The following is a 16,613-nucleotide window of genomic DNA, read 5'->3' as shown; positions in this document are numbered from 1 at the left end:
CCCACCCACGGGGTAAGAGCGACCACCACGATTTTCGTACACAATTTTTCAAAAAAATATATATGTTCCCTGTGATTCTGAAAAGTATAATGTTTTAAGAATTCTACATTGATTAACGTGGATATTGAATCATTTTTAGGGTCAATTCTTTCAAAAAACTAAAAATATACTTATTATTACCTTCAGACACCCATATTTTAGAAAAAATATGTGGATTTGGCTTGTATTTTTCACAAAATTGATTTCATTTTACTTGAACAGTAATGTACAACGTAGTTACAACTTTCGAAACGGTTTATACAGTTATTTGGTATAAATTAAGGGTGGCGGTCTTACCCCGTCAACAGTGGTCGGTTTTACCCCGCTTGCACAATTTTCACAACTATGGCCTCATTTCAAAGCTTAATATTTACAATTCATATTTCACTTCACCGAATCATAATTTACAATTTTTGTTAAAGCATGGACGGGTAATTTGTTATGTTTTTCCAAAAAAATCCCTTCCTAAATCCTTAAGTGAGCATCTGTTAAATTTAGATCAAATTCAATATCGACGAGCAAAAATTTTGTTTTTGACATTTGTTATAAAAAATTTGATATCACACTAAATACTCTGGAATGTCAAAAATCTTATGTTTATGGAAAGTGCTTGGTGAACTTTTAAGAAAATTGCCATTTTCATGCCAAACTGAAGGTGGTCCGTCTTACCCCGGCGGGCGCTCTTACCCCGTCTTCCCCTAAGTCACATAGGGGGTGGGAAGAAATATGAATTGTAATGTGGCGTGGCTCGGTCGATCGCTAATAAGATTTCGCTCGGTACTTCTTTGTCCTTGCGATTTCGGTGAAAATGTGCAAATTGGATAACTGAACTGAATTTGTTTATCGAAATACAGTTAACTTTCGTTCGTTGCACTAAACTTATAGCCTACCTAGTGAAAGACTAAAGTTTACATGACGTGTAATCTTCATTATTTTTTACTGTGTAATCTCAAGTAAAAGACAGGAGTAATCAAAGCACTTAAATTACAAATTATTCGAAACCATTTCGACTAGACAGTATTAGTAAAGACACTACTACACTACTATTTCAAACAAATTCTGATGGAGATGCTGATTTTCACAATGCTCCTTTTTCTCAGAAACAAGGTAATATGGGTATTTTTCAAAAACTACCACGTCACAATACGAATAAAAACCAGTGTTCACGTGGGCACCATAGCCTAGCCTGAGTATTGGTCCTGGTAGAAGGGAAACTTGGCAAAAGCCAGACCGAGGGTTCAGCCTTGACAAGTTAAGCCTTGACAGGCAGCTCCAACTGAGAACAATACAAAAAAAAAGATTCTTCGATGGACATAAATTCCTGAAAAATATCCAGGCAGGAGGTAAAAAAATCCTGGTGTAATCTCTATAGAAACTTCTACAGAAATATCTGATGAGTTTCTGTAATAATCACCGAAAGAACTTATGAGCTCTTGAGGAAGTCTTGGAGGATTTTATAAGAATTGTTGAGGAAATTATTGACAAACAAAACCCAAACCAAGCCCTGGTTATCCTGTAGGATTTTCTTAAGGAATCCTAATGAAAATACTGGACGGAATTCCCTGAGATATAATCAGAGAAATAACTTGAATAATTATGTAGTCTTTTGTGTAATCCAAAGAAAATGCTCCTAATACATTATTCGAGTAATCTTTAGAATAATCAAAGAATCAGTCCCTGAATAGGATGCTGAAAAAAAATATTAAAAAAAAAAACTCTAAGAAGCAATTTTTTGAACAATTTTTTTGAAGAAATTTGTTGAAGATAAAATAACTCTTTCCAGGAATAATTCCTTTAAGTAATTTTTGAAACAATTCCTGGGAGATCTCGTGAATAAGTTCTTGAAAACGGCTAGAAAATAACTAAAAAATCGGCGTTAGAACTCCTAAAAGAATTCTTGCACGGGTTACAGGTACAGTCCATAGTACCTTGTAGTTTTTCTTGGGAAAACCCTCCTAGGAATCTTTGGAAGATGTACTAGAGTAACCACAGGGAAACAATCTCAGGAATCCTAGGATACTCCCTGGGAAAATTTTAGGAGTGACCTCTGTGCAAATTATTTTGATGTAGTGCTGAAGTATTTTCTGGGGTAAATTCTTGATATATTCCTTTAAGTAGAGAAACCGAAATGGGAATTTTTCAGTCGAATTCCAGGGACACTTGGTGCAAAAATCTCTGTAAGAAATAATAGAAGGATCTCTGGACGAGTCTCTGTAAGTATTTATTACAGAAGAAATATATGGAGAAATCATTTGAATAACTCAAGATACATGATGAATTTGTTGAATGTTGAACTCCAAGAGTTATCGAAGAAGTCTTTAATGACGTAATTATATCTTTACGATTGAGGCCATAGAATAATTAAAAAATGAGAATAATCTTCTTAGCATAGCTTCCTGACCGACAATCTTCTTCCCATTCCCTTGGCTATGCCCATGACTTACCCTAAACCGCGCCAACCGCTTCTTCCAGGATCTGATACCGGACTGCCAGACCAGGTTCAGCACTTCCCGGTCGTAGTTCAGGTGCCATCCCTCGTGGGTGATGGAAAACGAGAATGCAACAGCTGAATGGGCTTCAGCCATGGCGCCAGACCACTTTCAACGCACTAGGCACAAACACACACTTTGTATTATTCTTCACACCGCTGATTATGTCACCACTTTCCGATAATCGATTGCATTCGCGAAAACGTAAAAAAAAAACAATATTCGTACTACTCCTACACAATCGTCGGCAGTGTTTCCGAGGGGTGTACAGCAATTCTCCGTATCTTATCGGTAATCCGAACTGAAGGTCTTATTTTGTGTGCTTCAACGGGAGAATCTCTGAAATGAGGAAAAACATAACACAAATTAGTTTAAACTAGGTCACAAAAGTGCGGCAGAGTGACAGCACGTTCCTGATAATGGGGTTTTGAATTGTTGGGAAAACATGATTGAAATTAGAAACATGATACGGGCGAGAGATAAGATTGCTGGCGGTTCGGCTGGTAATTGGGCGAAATTCTGGAACGGAATCTGTGGCACGGAATCTTGTATCGCGCAACCAAAATTGAAGATAAGTTCTTCATCGTTTTGCTTATAACAGATCTTGTAGCGACTGAGAAACCTCAGAATTAGGAACTTTAAAGAACTCCTGCTTGAAGGAAGATATCGAATAGAAACCGTAAAGATAGCAATAAAAAAATAATAAAAAAAAGTATTCTAGAAGTGATATCTGGAGAAAGGAATAGTTAGAATAATACGAAGAATACAAAGCTTTCCCTCTAAGAATCTTAGAAGAAATTCCTAGAGAATAGTCGGGTAACCGTGTTTATAGGTTTCAGTGGACCTTTAGATTTTCTAACCAGGAAAAAAACAAATAGTGACTTTAGAGACTTTACATTTTGGTCCTTCCATTGAAAAATTGAAACTTTTTAGAGACTTGCTTAAAGTGATTACCTGTCTATTACAAGACTTGTTACCTATTATAATGTTACATGCGTAAAATGAAACACATCAAGAAACTGAACGATTATTTCCTAAACTTTTTACAGACATGATATTTTTGCTGATTAACTGTACGCCACACATATTATCAGTAACGTGGGGAACGTGTACGACGAACTATTTCTGAATAAACGTAATTTATTGCAAGATTACGGGGCTTCGGATGGCAATACGTACTCGAACTACAGGCATTTCACTTTACGAAGAACAAAATCCATTGTTTGGAGATGACTGTCAGGAAATTTTCAGTACGTACATAGCATTATCTAGCTCAAGGGTTGTCGTTTTGTGGCTGGTGCTGATTGGGCAGCATTTTCGTCGCAAATGAGTACTCTACCCGACCATGTTTTGATTGTTTGAGGAAGTGCAGCTACAAACAAACACACAAGATGATAAGACCGGACAATGGCACGTGAGAACTATTGAACTCGGAAACGTGCTACTTTTCCGTAGAAACAAGCCGCACTTTTGTACTAGATAACTTCAGACAAACCAATTGCCCTTAACGCACATATTGCGGCCACAAATTTATTAACCCACAAAACGAACGTGTCAATTCCTTTGCTAAACTGAAATCCACATAACTTGAACTCGCACAAATAGCAATATTGGCGCGATAGCCTTGACCATCACATTCAGCCAGTCCATGTGGCGATCCATGTGAGAGTCAGAGCTCCTCGACACGAAGGCGCGCAGTTAACAACACTCGTCAGCCAATGCCAGTGGCCTCAAACTTTGATTTCACGGCAAAGGCTACCCAGCAATAGGAGTCATTACGAGCGCTCACTTAACAGCCATTGGGGCTTCCAAAGGCGTCCAAATGATCGAACATTCGCCGGCTAAGCCATATAAGTATAACCGAACGCAAAAATGCGAGCGAAATGAATGCTCGCCGATGGTGCTCCGATGGCTTATGTACCACCGAAGAGTCGGAATGGCCTTGACAATCGACAAGTTTCTGTTTTTATTTTGTTTTTCCATTTCAGTTCGGACATTTTCGATGTCCGGTTCCAGTGATTCACATGAGCTATATGATATTCAACATTTTCAATACAGGAAAATTTACTTGCACTTTCATTGAGCATTACAGTAAGTTCTGATGAGAGATACTCTACTTTAAGACATCTGTTCGGCTGGGCAGGACATGTTTCAATCATGCCTGGTAGTAGCGCTTTCAGGAGCCCAGATAGCCGTAGCGTTTATTACCTTGACACTTCATTCGTCGCGCTGTTGTATTTTGTACAACACTGGTAAAAAAACCTCGCTTTTCGTTGACAACAGAAGCGAGGTGGTTCTAACGGTGGCCAACCACGCGAAAAACGCAGAGAAGTCTGGAGGTACAAAATTAAGCCAAAGCAACGATAGAACGGATGGAAACCTGTATAGCTAAGGTCGTCAATAATGCTCAGCAATGGAAAATTTTGGACTAGCGAAACAAAGAATTATGAGCGGACTTCCTGGCTGATTGAAATGAGAAAATTACAACAACCAAAGACGTTCACTCGTCATGCAGGGATGGTAACGCCTAAGAAATAGAGTATCATCACATTTTTTTCTTAAGATATTTTCAACAATTACTCCATAGATTCCTCCAAGATTAGCTTATCGTTTTCGGTCAATATATTTGAAAAATGTTTTCATTCACTATATGGTTCGAATAAATCTCGAAGTAATTATGTAATTGAGAAAACACAATTTTACCTAATTTAAGGTGAAACCTTAAATCTCATTTTACAAAACTTACAGTTCTTTTATTCAGCTACTAACTGCCACAAAACAGAACAAAAGTGCAATATCGAGCAAGCAGGCAATCCATAATTGATAGTGTCAAGGGTTAACTACACTTTGCAGTAGCCGCTTTGGCACGTTTTACATACACAACAATCAAACGAACCGAGATAGTTGCTCGTTGTTGTTTTCTTGCACTTTTGCATCGCGTCACAAAGAATCAAGTTTCTTTTTCGTATTGCGCCAAATCGGTACCACGTACGGATAGAGTCGTTTTACCCCCTTCCTGGTGTTTCTTGTTTTGATTGCGTCTAGCATATATATCCGATAGGCAGGGTAATGAGAGTTAAAGGGCAAAGACTTGATCGGAGTGTTTCACTGGTCACACTCCCATAAATTAGGCTGGATGAATAAATTAGTTCATCGATTGTTGACAAACGGTTTTTGTTCAAACGGGGAATCTACACGCGAACTTAATCCGCTAAGCGACTCTCCAACTAACAGGCTTATAGTCTCGATGCAATAAACCAGGGGTTCTCAGACTGTTTTTGGCTTGCGGAGCATTCTGTCAAATTAAATCATTTCAGACTGATACTGTAACAATATGGCATCTATATGCAATTGTATTTGGGTTTCCACCAAGTATTCAAGAATACGATGATTTCTAAAGGCAAAATTGTTATCGTTTGGAAGTTTTGTGGCTTTTGATTTTATTCCGAACAACTCAGCGAGTGTTTTACTGATTTACTGATTTATTTTTAAAATGTGTCTAAGTCTTGACCAAAAATTGTTTTATATGATTGGTGATAAAATCGATAACGTAAGATGAAAATTCAAACCTCTCTTCAAATCACCAAGAGAAGAAATCTTGATGAAAAATTTATTTTTTGGTTAACAATCGATCACATTTTCAGTGTGAAATTTGGTTTTATTCTCTAAATTTGTCCGCTAGAAAATTCAAGCTGTGAGTTATTTCACAAAAAAATTGATATTTAGGAGCATTTGTTGAAATGCACGATATAAAACCGTTGTTATAAACTACCTACTGATTGGGATACACCAACCGCAGCAGCAATCGACTTCACAGCTGTGGTGGAGGTGGTTCACCTTCATCGTTTTCTCATAGGTTGGCGTTTTTTTACTGTCGAACACTCTTTCAATCTTGAAACTCTGGTCCGGTCCTCTCCTCATGCATTGTTGTAGTCAGCGTTGCCAACCTTCCAGATTTATCTGGAATCTTCCAGACTTTCGAGCATGATCCAGACATACAGATTTTTTATTGTCTGAGCCAGATTTTGAAAATTATTTCCAGATTTATCAAGACATTAGATGAAAATAAAAAAAAACTTTTTTTTTCAGTGCATATTTTGATCAATATTGTATATCCACTTGAATGTTGGATTATCCCGGCTATTTAGGAGACTGTTCGATACAGTCGTCGGGAATCGAGGGGAATATCAATGTATTCCATCCATATCAAATAATGTTGCAAATGATGTTAAAACACATACTTATGATAACTATACATACACGCAAAAAAATTGTGCGGTAAAAACTACCATTTTAGGGGGTTAACTTAAGCGCTCGCACCGGCAATTTTCAGCAGACCAGAAATGCGATTGATTTTACCATGTCTGTAGTAGGAATCAGATTGTTGTAATTTATTTCTGTCAAATGTACCAGTTATGCGGTGGGGTGTACCGTAAACATAGTAAATTGGTCCGAATTTCCATGGTAGTTTTAAGAATGGGCGTAGTCAGCTAAAATAGTAATTTTTACCACAGAATTTTTTTCCGTGTACCTTATGCATTATTAACTATTACCACTTATTGAATTGTTTCATTGAACCTGAATTTTGACCATTAGAAACATTTATAAAAAGCTGAATTTGGTTTACTAAAAGATACTTTTATAAACATTTCTGGAGCTCGATGTGAAAAGGTCGTAAGTAACAAAAGTAAAAAATCGCGTTTATTTCACCATTTGGTAGATTCTATTCAGCTTATCATGCTGGTTAAGTATCATATCGATATCATATTTCTTCTAAAATAAAAAAATAAATTGACACTTTAACGTAATTAACAAATAATAGGAATAGTAAAAATTTGTTCATTCGTCCTATTGCGCATAAGGTCCAATGTAGCAAAAACACCAAAATTTAAAAAACGCGTATTCGACCTTTTTTCTTTCATCTTGGGTTTACAAAATCCCCCCATAATCAAAACCTGCTAGCTCAACACAGTTAACCATTTACTGGAGCTCGATTTGAAAAGGTCGAATGTGACATTTTTGACTATCTGAGATAACTCTCCATGAAGTTTCTCAAACAAAATTCAATTCCTATTTCAAGCAAATAGCTCAAAAGTGTTCAATATACGTATTAAGACACAAAATGAAATCCCCTTCAATAAACTATCGAACAAAACCATGAAAATACACTCAATTTATTGATTTATGATCATAAAAAAAGCTTTCCGTCGATATAACATTGTTTGTTGTTCATTCGACCTAATCGATACGACCTAACGCTAGTCACCGCTGCACTTCGAACGGGTACGTTCAGACGTTTGACATCTGAAAATGTCCATACGTCAAAGTACGATCGGACTGATTGGTGTCCAGTGAAGTACATACGACCCACCGTTGTAAACAAAAATAGAGAATTTCAAAGAATTTCTGAAGTTTTCTGCATGAAGGTATGTATTTCGTGAAGTTGGCAAACGATTTATGCGATCAGCGATGTTGCTCAGAACAAATCCCCATCTGCGCTGAATGTCTACTGTAGAAAAAATGCAACGGAAGCGATTATGGATGGGTTTGTCGGATGGATAATGGATTCATTGTATATGTTATATCGTTGCACATACCTTCATGCAGAAAACTTCAGAAATTCTTTGAAATTCTCTATTTTTGTTTACAACGGTGGGTCGTATGTACTTCACTGGACACCAATCAGTCCGATCGTACTTTGACGTATGGACATTTTCAGATGTCAAACGTCTGAACGTACCCGTTCGAAGTGCAGCGGTGACTAGCGTTAGGTCGTATCGATTAGGTCGAATGAACAACAAACAATGTTATATCGACGGAAAGCTTTTTCATGATCATAAATCAATAAATTGAGTGTATTTTCATGGTTTTGTTCGATAGTTTATTGAAGGGGATTTCATCTTGTGTCTTAATACGTATATTGAACACTTTTGAGCTATTTACTTGAAATAGGAATTGAATTTTGTTTGAGAAACTTCATGGAGAGTTATCTCAGATAGTCAAAAATGCCACATTCGACCTTTTCAAATCGAGCTCCAGATTTCATGCAACCACCCCTCATTTTTCGAGCCGTGCAGCCAGCAGCTGAGTGTAAACGGCAGCTGTTTTGGAAATCTGATCCGACACCTACTCTGCTGTCTTTGTTGCTCTACTTGAAAGAGTAACGGTGCTCGTTTGCGCGCGAAAACGTTCTCGCTCATTGTTGCTGCCAAATCTGACAGCGACTGTTTCACCGACAGTTTAAGACGACGACTGTTTCAAACGGTCGTGAACAGTTAGGAACTGAACGGTCAATAATTCGTTGACAACCCTGACGTAGATTACTGTTAAGCTAAACGTGAAGATTTTCCATTAAGCAAACCTTCTCCTTTGTTTCCGTTGTTCCTTTACGATGTCGATTACACTGAGAACAGCGTTGCGGTTGAAAATACTATATCAGAGGGTTAAATTAAATACACAACGCCACTTGATTTGTGCAGACTAAATTCGCATTTATTTAGAATATTTTGTGCATTCAATTTTACCATGGCATCATTTGTATAGTAAAAATTACTATATCATGGTTAAAAACTTGCAGCAGACCAGAATCGAACCGAGGATCTGGCGATAGTCAAGCGCGAACGCTAGCCGCTCGGCTATCGACGCGGTTGGATTGAGAGGGAACATAACGCAAATAAAAAACGTCTGTTTGTCTATGGTTATATCACAATTAAAATTCAATTTAAAAAATATGTTCAAATTTGAACCTTGACACTTTAGATCATGTTTGACATTCACTGAGTCGGCAAAAACGCCACAGGGGCTCATCTTTTTAACACTGGGGTTGTTACTAGTTGACATTTCGGAAGGGACACGGAAAACAAAATACACCCAAAATTTGAGTTTGAACCAAGGGGTGTGACAAAATCTCAAAAATCATAAAAATATGTTTTTTGGACTTAAACAAATGAAAATCATTTAAAAATTGAGTAAACATGTATTTTTGCCCTCAACTTAAGCGTTTGATACTAAAATTGGGACAGGGCTTTAGGACCCAATTGGGTATGCAGCCGATGGAGCCAACAACATGACAGCAGCGGAAAAATCCTTGGGAGCATTTTTGAAAAAAGATTGCCCTTCGCTTTTCGTTTTGAAGTGTATTTGTCACAGTTTTGCTTTGTACTCTTCATACGCCTGCAAGCATATTCCCGATAGCATAGAGCAGATGTGTCGTGATATTTACAGTTACCTGAGCTGCAGTCCTTTAAGAACCAGCAAGTTTGAAGAAATCCAAGAGCTTTTGGAGCCCAAACCATTGAAGATGCTTCATCCATGTGCTACACGATGGTTGTCTTTGCAAAGCGTAGTTCAGCGAATATTGGACAGGTACGAGGCTTTGCGAATATACTTCGGCTTTTTAACCAATGTTGCTCATGTTGAAAAAGCTAAGGTCATTTCTATTTAGTAAGCTTTAAATAGTCCATCAACAATGCTCTATTTAACTTTTCTTTCGTACATCCTAAACTTGGTGAATCAAATGAACAAGCTGTTTCAAAACGAGAAACCTGAAATTCAAATATTACATTCCAGTGTTTCAAGACTGTTTCGTACCGTTCTGAATATTTTTTTCAGTAGTGATTATATGAAGGAACTAACTGATCTGAGCAAAATCGAATTTGAACCCAAAAATTATGAGAGGCTAGAAAACGTATATGTCGGTACAGCAGCTGGACAGCTAGTAAAGGAATATGTTCAAAACAAAACTATTACACTTGACCAGCTGAACGATTTCAAGCTAAATGTAATGTGATTTTACATTACGTTTTCGCATCAAATTATGAAAAGAATTAATTTTGACGACCTGATCATGAAGAATTTGAGCATTTTGGATCCAGAAAATGTAATTAACAGGAGGCATCGCTCATTTTTACCACTTTTGGACAGTTTCTCGAACGTCATACCGCAGGATAAGTTTCAAGAACTTGACAAGGAATTCCAAGAAATTCGGAATATTGATTTCTCGACCTATTCAAAACAAGAAACCAGTGATGTTATTGGCTTTTGGGGAAAAGTACTCTCGACAAGAAGATATGGAGACGAATTAGCATTTCCACAACTCAGGCTATTTGTACCAACCTTGTTGGTTTTGCCGCACTCATCGGCAGCCGTAGAAAGAATACTTTCGGACTATAACATCAACAAGACGAAGGCTCGAAACAGGTTGAAAGTTACTACAATGCGTGGAATACTGGCTACAAAAAACTATGTGAAACTAAATACGGATGATAGCGGATCGATCAACATTTCATCGGTTATTGAATCTAAGTATAACGTAAATATGTATGGACACGAGAAAAATTGATTCATTGTTGATAAAAAACAATGTGATTTGCGTTCTATTAAAGTTTAACTAAGTATGTAAGTGTTAGGCGCAGCTAATAAATAAAATTTATGCATTACACGCGGAAATTTATTTATTTTTTTTTTCTCTAGTTTGAGTCCATCCAGATAAATCCAGATTTTCTTAAAAAATTATACAGATTTTCCCAAAAAATACTTGGCATCCCTGGTTGTAGTCAGTGGTAGCTCTTGATTATCGGTTGCGTGCTTACTAGCACTGGGATCAACGCAGATTGAGATGAGAGAGGGAGAGAAGGTGAGTGCGACGTTGAAATCGTAAAATGCAGCCAACTTTTATGTAAAACTGCAGCTCGTAGTCATCGTGAGGAGTGGTCAGTAATAAAGCGGTGCAGTTGAGCATGAGCATAGATGACTGTACAATTCGTAGTTGCTACTCCGTGATTGACCAGAACAATCGAAGTTGCACAGGGAATGAATGAATGGGGCTTGGGATTAGCTTAACATTCTTCAATGTGCATAAATCGAGAGCTCAAATTTTGAAAGTCAATAACGGCGCCGGAAACGTTCTTACGGTCATCGGGGAAGGAAAGGAATGTTAGTTAGACAACCGTTGTTACTAGAGACCGAGTATACCTCTGCATCTTCACAGTTGTCATGGAAAGGATATTCAAACACTACTAACGTTCCGCGGCGATTTTCATTTTACTACGCGAACGACGCGCGACATGTTTGATCTTGCTCTCATCGCCCTCCCCCGCAGGGGCAAGCAACCAGGTCAAAGGATCAAACGCTACTGCTGGTCACTGGTAAAGCGGTTCAGTTGTAGATAAACTTTAAAGTTTTTAAAAACAATTGAAGCTATACTGATCTATTGTATAAAGTTTCAAAATAAGTGTATCTTACATGAAAAGATTTTTTGGGTTCATGCGTACACCGATACAATTCCAAAAAAATCAATGTAGCATAACTAACCCTTCTAAACCTGAGAAGGTGAAGTCGTTGTTCATAGAGTTTGTCACCAAGGTTATACTTTTAAATAATCCCTTCTATTGATTTCGGGTTCAAAAGCTTATTAATCTTTTATAGCCTTCATTAGGAATCGAACCATGATCTAGACCTCTCGGTCATCACACCAGGCCAAGTACAGAATGTTTAATGAGGAAGAAGTTTTGTGACATATTCCTTGTTGTGAGATAAAATATTCACAGAAAATTTGAGTAAGTTTAATTATTTGTTAACCTTTGCATTCCTGACCTATTTAAACAACCATACTTTTGTGACCTTTGTGCTCTATTGTACATAATTTTCAGCCGATATCAATAAATTTTTACACAACACTATTCAAGTTCCGTGACCTGTACTGGGAACCTCAGTCGGACCGTCGGTTCCGGATTTACTCGGATGTTCCGTGGGGTCTGTCCGAAGGTCATTTGAGACAATTCCATAATTATTTTGCACGAATCAAAAGTACAGGGTTTGTAACTAAATCATAAACCATTAGTATATTTAAACTCTTTCAACTCATTTGGAGCCATTCTGGATTTGATTCCCTGGAACCAGTTCCTGGGGCATCAGTTGGAGACCAAAATTTGATCAGCACAAACAACATCATGATGCAACATATCAAACTTCAAGATTTCACAACAGGATTGAAATACAATGCATATTGAGTAATTGTATGGAACATAAGGCCATCTACAAGTACTTCTGGAATATCCTAGAGCTACTTCCAGAACCCTAGAAAATCAATCCAATGTTCGCAAACCATATTATACGACACATCAATTTTCAAGATTTTTCTTCAGGAGTGCAATATGATGCAAATTTAGTAATTTATTGAAAAATAGGGTCATTTACAAGTACTCCGGGATGTTCTGGAGCCAATTCCGGGACGCAAAGGTTAACTGTTTCCCGAAAATTATTGATCAGGTACTGTTAATTCCTTCATTTAGAAAGGCTGACTGAGGATTATATTTGAAAACCAATTTCTTGTGTATTTTTTTTTAGGCTTATTGTTTGGTGTTAAGTCAGAGTGGTCCAAGTGACATTTTGAATATTTTGTGAAAAATGGCCTTAGAAATTTTGAATTAAGATTTTGAATATTTTGAGAAAAATGGACTTTTAAATTTTTAAACTCGTCAAAATTTTAATCAATATTTCTGCACATCTTGGTGTTGCTTTCAAACTATATAATGTGAAGTAATAATCATGAAAAAACATAATCAAAACCTTCAATAGAACGATTTTTTTGATGGACTATGTGTACTTGGTTCACTCTGACTGAACTAAAGAACACCGTTTAGTGATTTGGTTTACTCTGACTGAACAATTTCTAGGAAAATAACAATCATTTAATGCTTTCATGGCCAAACTGGGTGCATATCTTTAAGATAAATAGTATAGTAAATTCTTCAGTAATCCATATCTTCAATCTTGAAGTCAGTGGCATTACGATAGCTTGAAAATAAAGGTTTTGCAGGGTGAGGGCATTGAAGACCAGAAATATTAAAATATGCGTTCAGTCAGAGTGGACAAAGTGAAAATCTTGAGTACCGATCAAAATATACTGGTCTCATAAGCGGGTTCTAGAACATTCTATACATACACCATAGAACTACCATAAACTTCTATCGGACTTGTAAATCGTCTAATAAATGCAAGAATCAGGGCCCTATTTTATAAGTCGAGTCGATCAAAAACGACTCGACTGGAGTCACTGTCGACCAAAAATTTCGCTCGACTTGGCTCTGTCACTCGAGTTTATCGACAATTGTCACTCTATGTGACTGGATTACTATGGGAGTCGAAGGGTGACATCTGAAATATGCATGCTTACTTTGATCGACAATGACTTCAAACGAGTCACGTGAATTTGCTCGAACTACAAAATAGACCCCTCAATAAGTTTATTGCTTTTTGACACTTGGTCCTGCACAGATATTGTTGCAATTTATGACCAACCGTCCAAATATGGTAAATGGTCAAAAATCAAAATCAAATGCATCGAATTAAGTAATATTTATGAATTTCTATTGATGGATGAGTAGAAGAATCATTTGTCGAAAAATCTGACAAATCTCTTGAAATGCCTCGCATTCTTCAGCGCACTGATCATTTTCGCTGTTATAGTAATGAGCACTTGGTCCACTCTGACTGCATGGTTTTATTGATTTTTATTGATCATCCAAAGTATATTTATTACATATCTCTCGCAGTTTACAGCATTCATCAAATCTGATCGAAGTGAAATGGAAGTAAGGTTATTTCGCATCTAATGAAAGAATAATACAATTTTCCCATGTTTTGTACTTGGTCCCCTCTGACTTAACACCGACCAAATGATAACTTAAAACATATATTAAGGTTTACCGTCATGAGGGGATACTTCATAACAAGGTTCATCACATGCGAAACTCTCTACTAGTTAATTCGAATAACAGAAATTGTTATTTTTGTTTCCATCCCATACGAAATATTTATTACCGAGAATTACGGCGGATTTGTATAATAGTACACTAGATCAGCGCTAAATAACTGTGAAATTTTGTTGAAACTAATTAAAACGCCAAAAATTTGTTATTGTACAATATTTGGAGAAAAAAAAACTTTGGGAGTTTTTCTGCAAGTTATTTCCCTTCTACACTTTAGAAACTACTACCGGTGTCCCGTTTTAGTTTATTATTATGATTTTGTTGATGATGTCTACATTTTCATACATTATACTCCAACAATTTGCGTTTGCCGAATAGGCGGCACAATAAGTAAAGATTTCAACCAAACTGAATTTCTTATGTAAAACTAAATGATTTTTTCGTTCAAATGCCACTACAATTTACACACTTGAATATTTTTACGATGTACAGTGCATTATAACAATCTGTTTAAAATTTACTTTAAACCATGATGTATAAAACAACGAAATCTTATAAAAATCCACAGAAGTTTGATAGTTTATACAAAAGTCGATGAAAATACGCGAAAAAACGGAGCAATTTATTTTGATCATCATCATCATCATCATATTTTGATCATCGTATTGAGTACTACTGTCGTGCGGGGTGAAATTGGGCCATAAGGGTGACTTTGGGCCAAGATTTTTACAGCAAACTATAACCAGAATAATGAAAACAATATGACAAGCTTCAAGAATACGTTATAAATAGCCACTGGATTGTCATGAACTAGTTTTACAACTTCCGTACTGGCCATGAGATGCATCGAAAAGGGCGGTCAAAGTCACTCCCTAGACCCAATGTCACCCCGTACGGCGGTATATGGAAACATATTGTTCAGCTCAAAGAGAAACCATATTTTGTTTTTTGTGTAAAAAGCAGGGGTGGCATACTAGCCCTGAAGTCCACTACGTCCAATTATTGGTACAATGCGAAAGATTACGTCGACCGTTTCTATTTTTTGCTGTGTACGGCTTGCAGAATATGTGCAACAAGAAATTTCTTTAAACAAATAAACTGTTTATTTCAAGATTTTTTACAATCGCCATGACAGTAATTTCTAAATAAATTATTTCAGATATTGCTAAAGACTTTTTAGTGAATGTCTAGGAACTCTTTAGAGATTCCTGTAGAAAACATTAATTAAATGCCTCCAAGTATTATTCTAGTTCAACGTTTTAGCAGGTATTACAGTGCCCGTTCGATTTTGGCAACCCGGAGATGCATATACTCAAAACGGATCATGGATCAATAACCAATCCTGTTAATCTCAATATTTCTGTAGACCTATTTGAGGCTTACCATGTTCAAAACTGGTAAATTCCGAATACACTAAAAATTCTGTAGCCTGAGATATTTACATGGGTTATGGATATACATCGTTCCCCCAAGGAATTTTGGAATACCTCAGGATCCAGATGACCAATTATCAATATCGACACATATTTGAAAACTAGAGGAGTCTGAACTTGTAAAAGAGTGGTGCAATAATATCGACAAATAAAAAAGTTATCGTGATTTGGATATTTTTTTAGCGGTAAAAAATGAAGCTGCCGGTAGAGAGGTTAAAAACAAAAGTTCGATTTAGGCACGGTTCGATGTAGGAAACATGAAAATGTTTGTCATGTTGCCAAAATCCAACGGGCACTGTACCTTTGACATTTCTAGTCGATTAGATAACTAATGGTACAATAAAACCGCTTATAAATAAAGAACTGTTTTCAAGAATTTGCGGATTCATTGATTTTTTATTCTATAGCTAAGAAAATTTTGATTTCAATCAATTTGAGTGCCTAAACTTTCTGCAAGAAGATTTGAAACTCTGATTAAAACTTCGAGTAGGATAAGTTAGAGAAAAATTCAAGCCCTGATTAGTAAGAGAAAAATAATAATAAAACATTTCGTAACATTGCTAGCCAATGCTAAGCATAGTGCAAAGTAGACTACTTCAACAAGAAATTAAACCATCAATTGATTTTAATTAAATTTAATTAGGAGATGCAATTTGGCGTGACATAATTTGTGTACCATCCTAAAGGAAGATATTTCAATGTTTTGCCATACCAAAAGAAAAAATAGATTTTTTTGTTAGAGTGCAGAAAAATACTAATAATTGAATTATTTGTTTAGAAATTACAAAAATCTAGTAGAAAAGATTCGATAAAGCAAAAACAAGTATTACGGCACTAAAAAAACTTAAAGGTGGACTCGCTTAGGGTATAAGAACAGAAAGTTTGGATCAGCGATTTTTTGAACGAACTGATCATTAATTTAATAACTTTTTTTTTTCTTT

The 16,613-nt window shown here is 36.5% G+C and overlaps 1 protein-coding gene across 5 annotated transcripts in view; it reads right to left on the bottom strand.

Annotated features, from left to right (window-relative positions):
• Positions 1-16,613, bottom strand: part of LOC5566521 (carnitine O-palmitoyltransferase 1, liver isoform) — a 155,975-nt gene that overhangs the window by 38,981 nt on the left and 100,381 nt on the right. For all 5 annotated transcript variants that reach the window (XR_002500612.1, XM_021845450.1, XM_001650864.2 and 2 more), the window contains exon 2: positions 2,484-2,867. Coding sequence is in view for 4 of the 5 variants with exons in the window: in XM_021845450.1 (XP_021701142.1) it covers positions 2,484-2,624 (141 nt within the window). In the remaining variant the exon portion in view is untranslated. The remainder of the gene's footprint in view (positions 1-2,483; positions 2,868-16,613) is intronic.

Source organism: Aedes aegypti, chromosome 2 (genome assembly GCF_002204515.2).
Source record: "Aedes aegypti strain LVP_AGWG chromosome 2, AaegL5.0 Primary Assembly, whole genome shotgun sequence".
Taxonomy (NCBI): Eukaryota; Metazoa; Arthropoda; class Insecta; order Diptera; family Culicidae; genus Aedes; species Aedes aegypti.
This window is presented reverse-complemented; position numbering and strand designations above follow the sequence as displayed.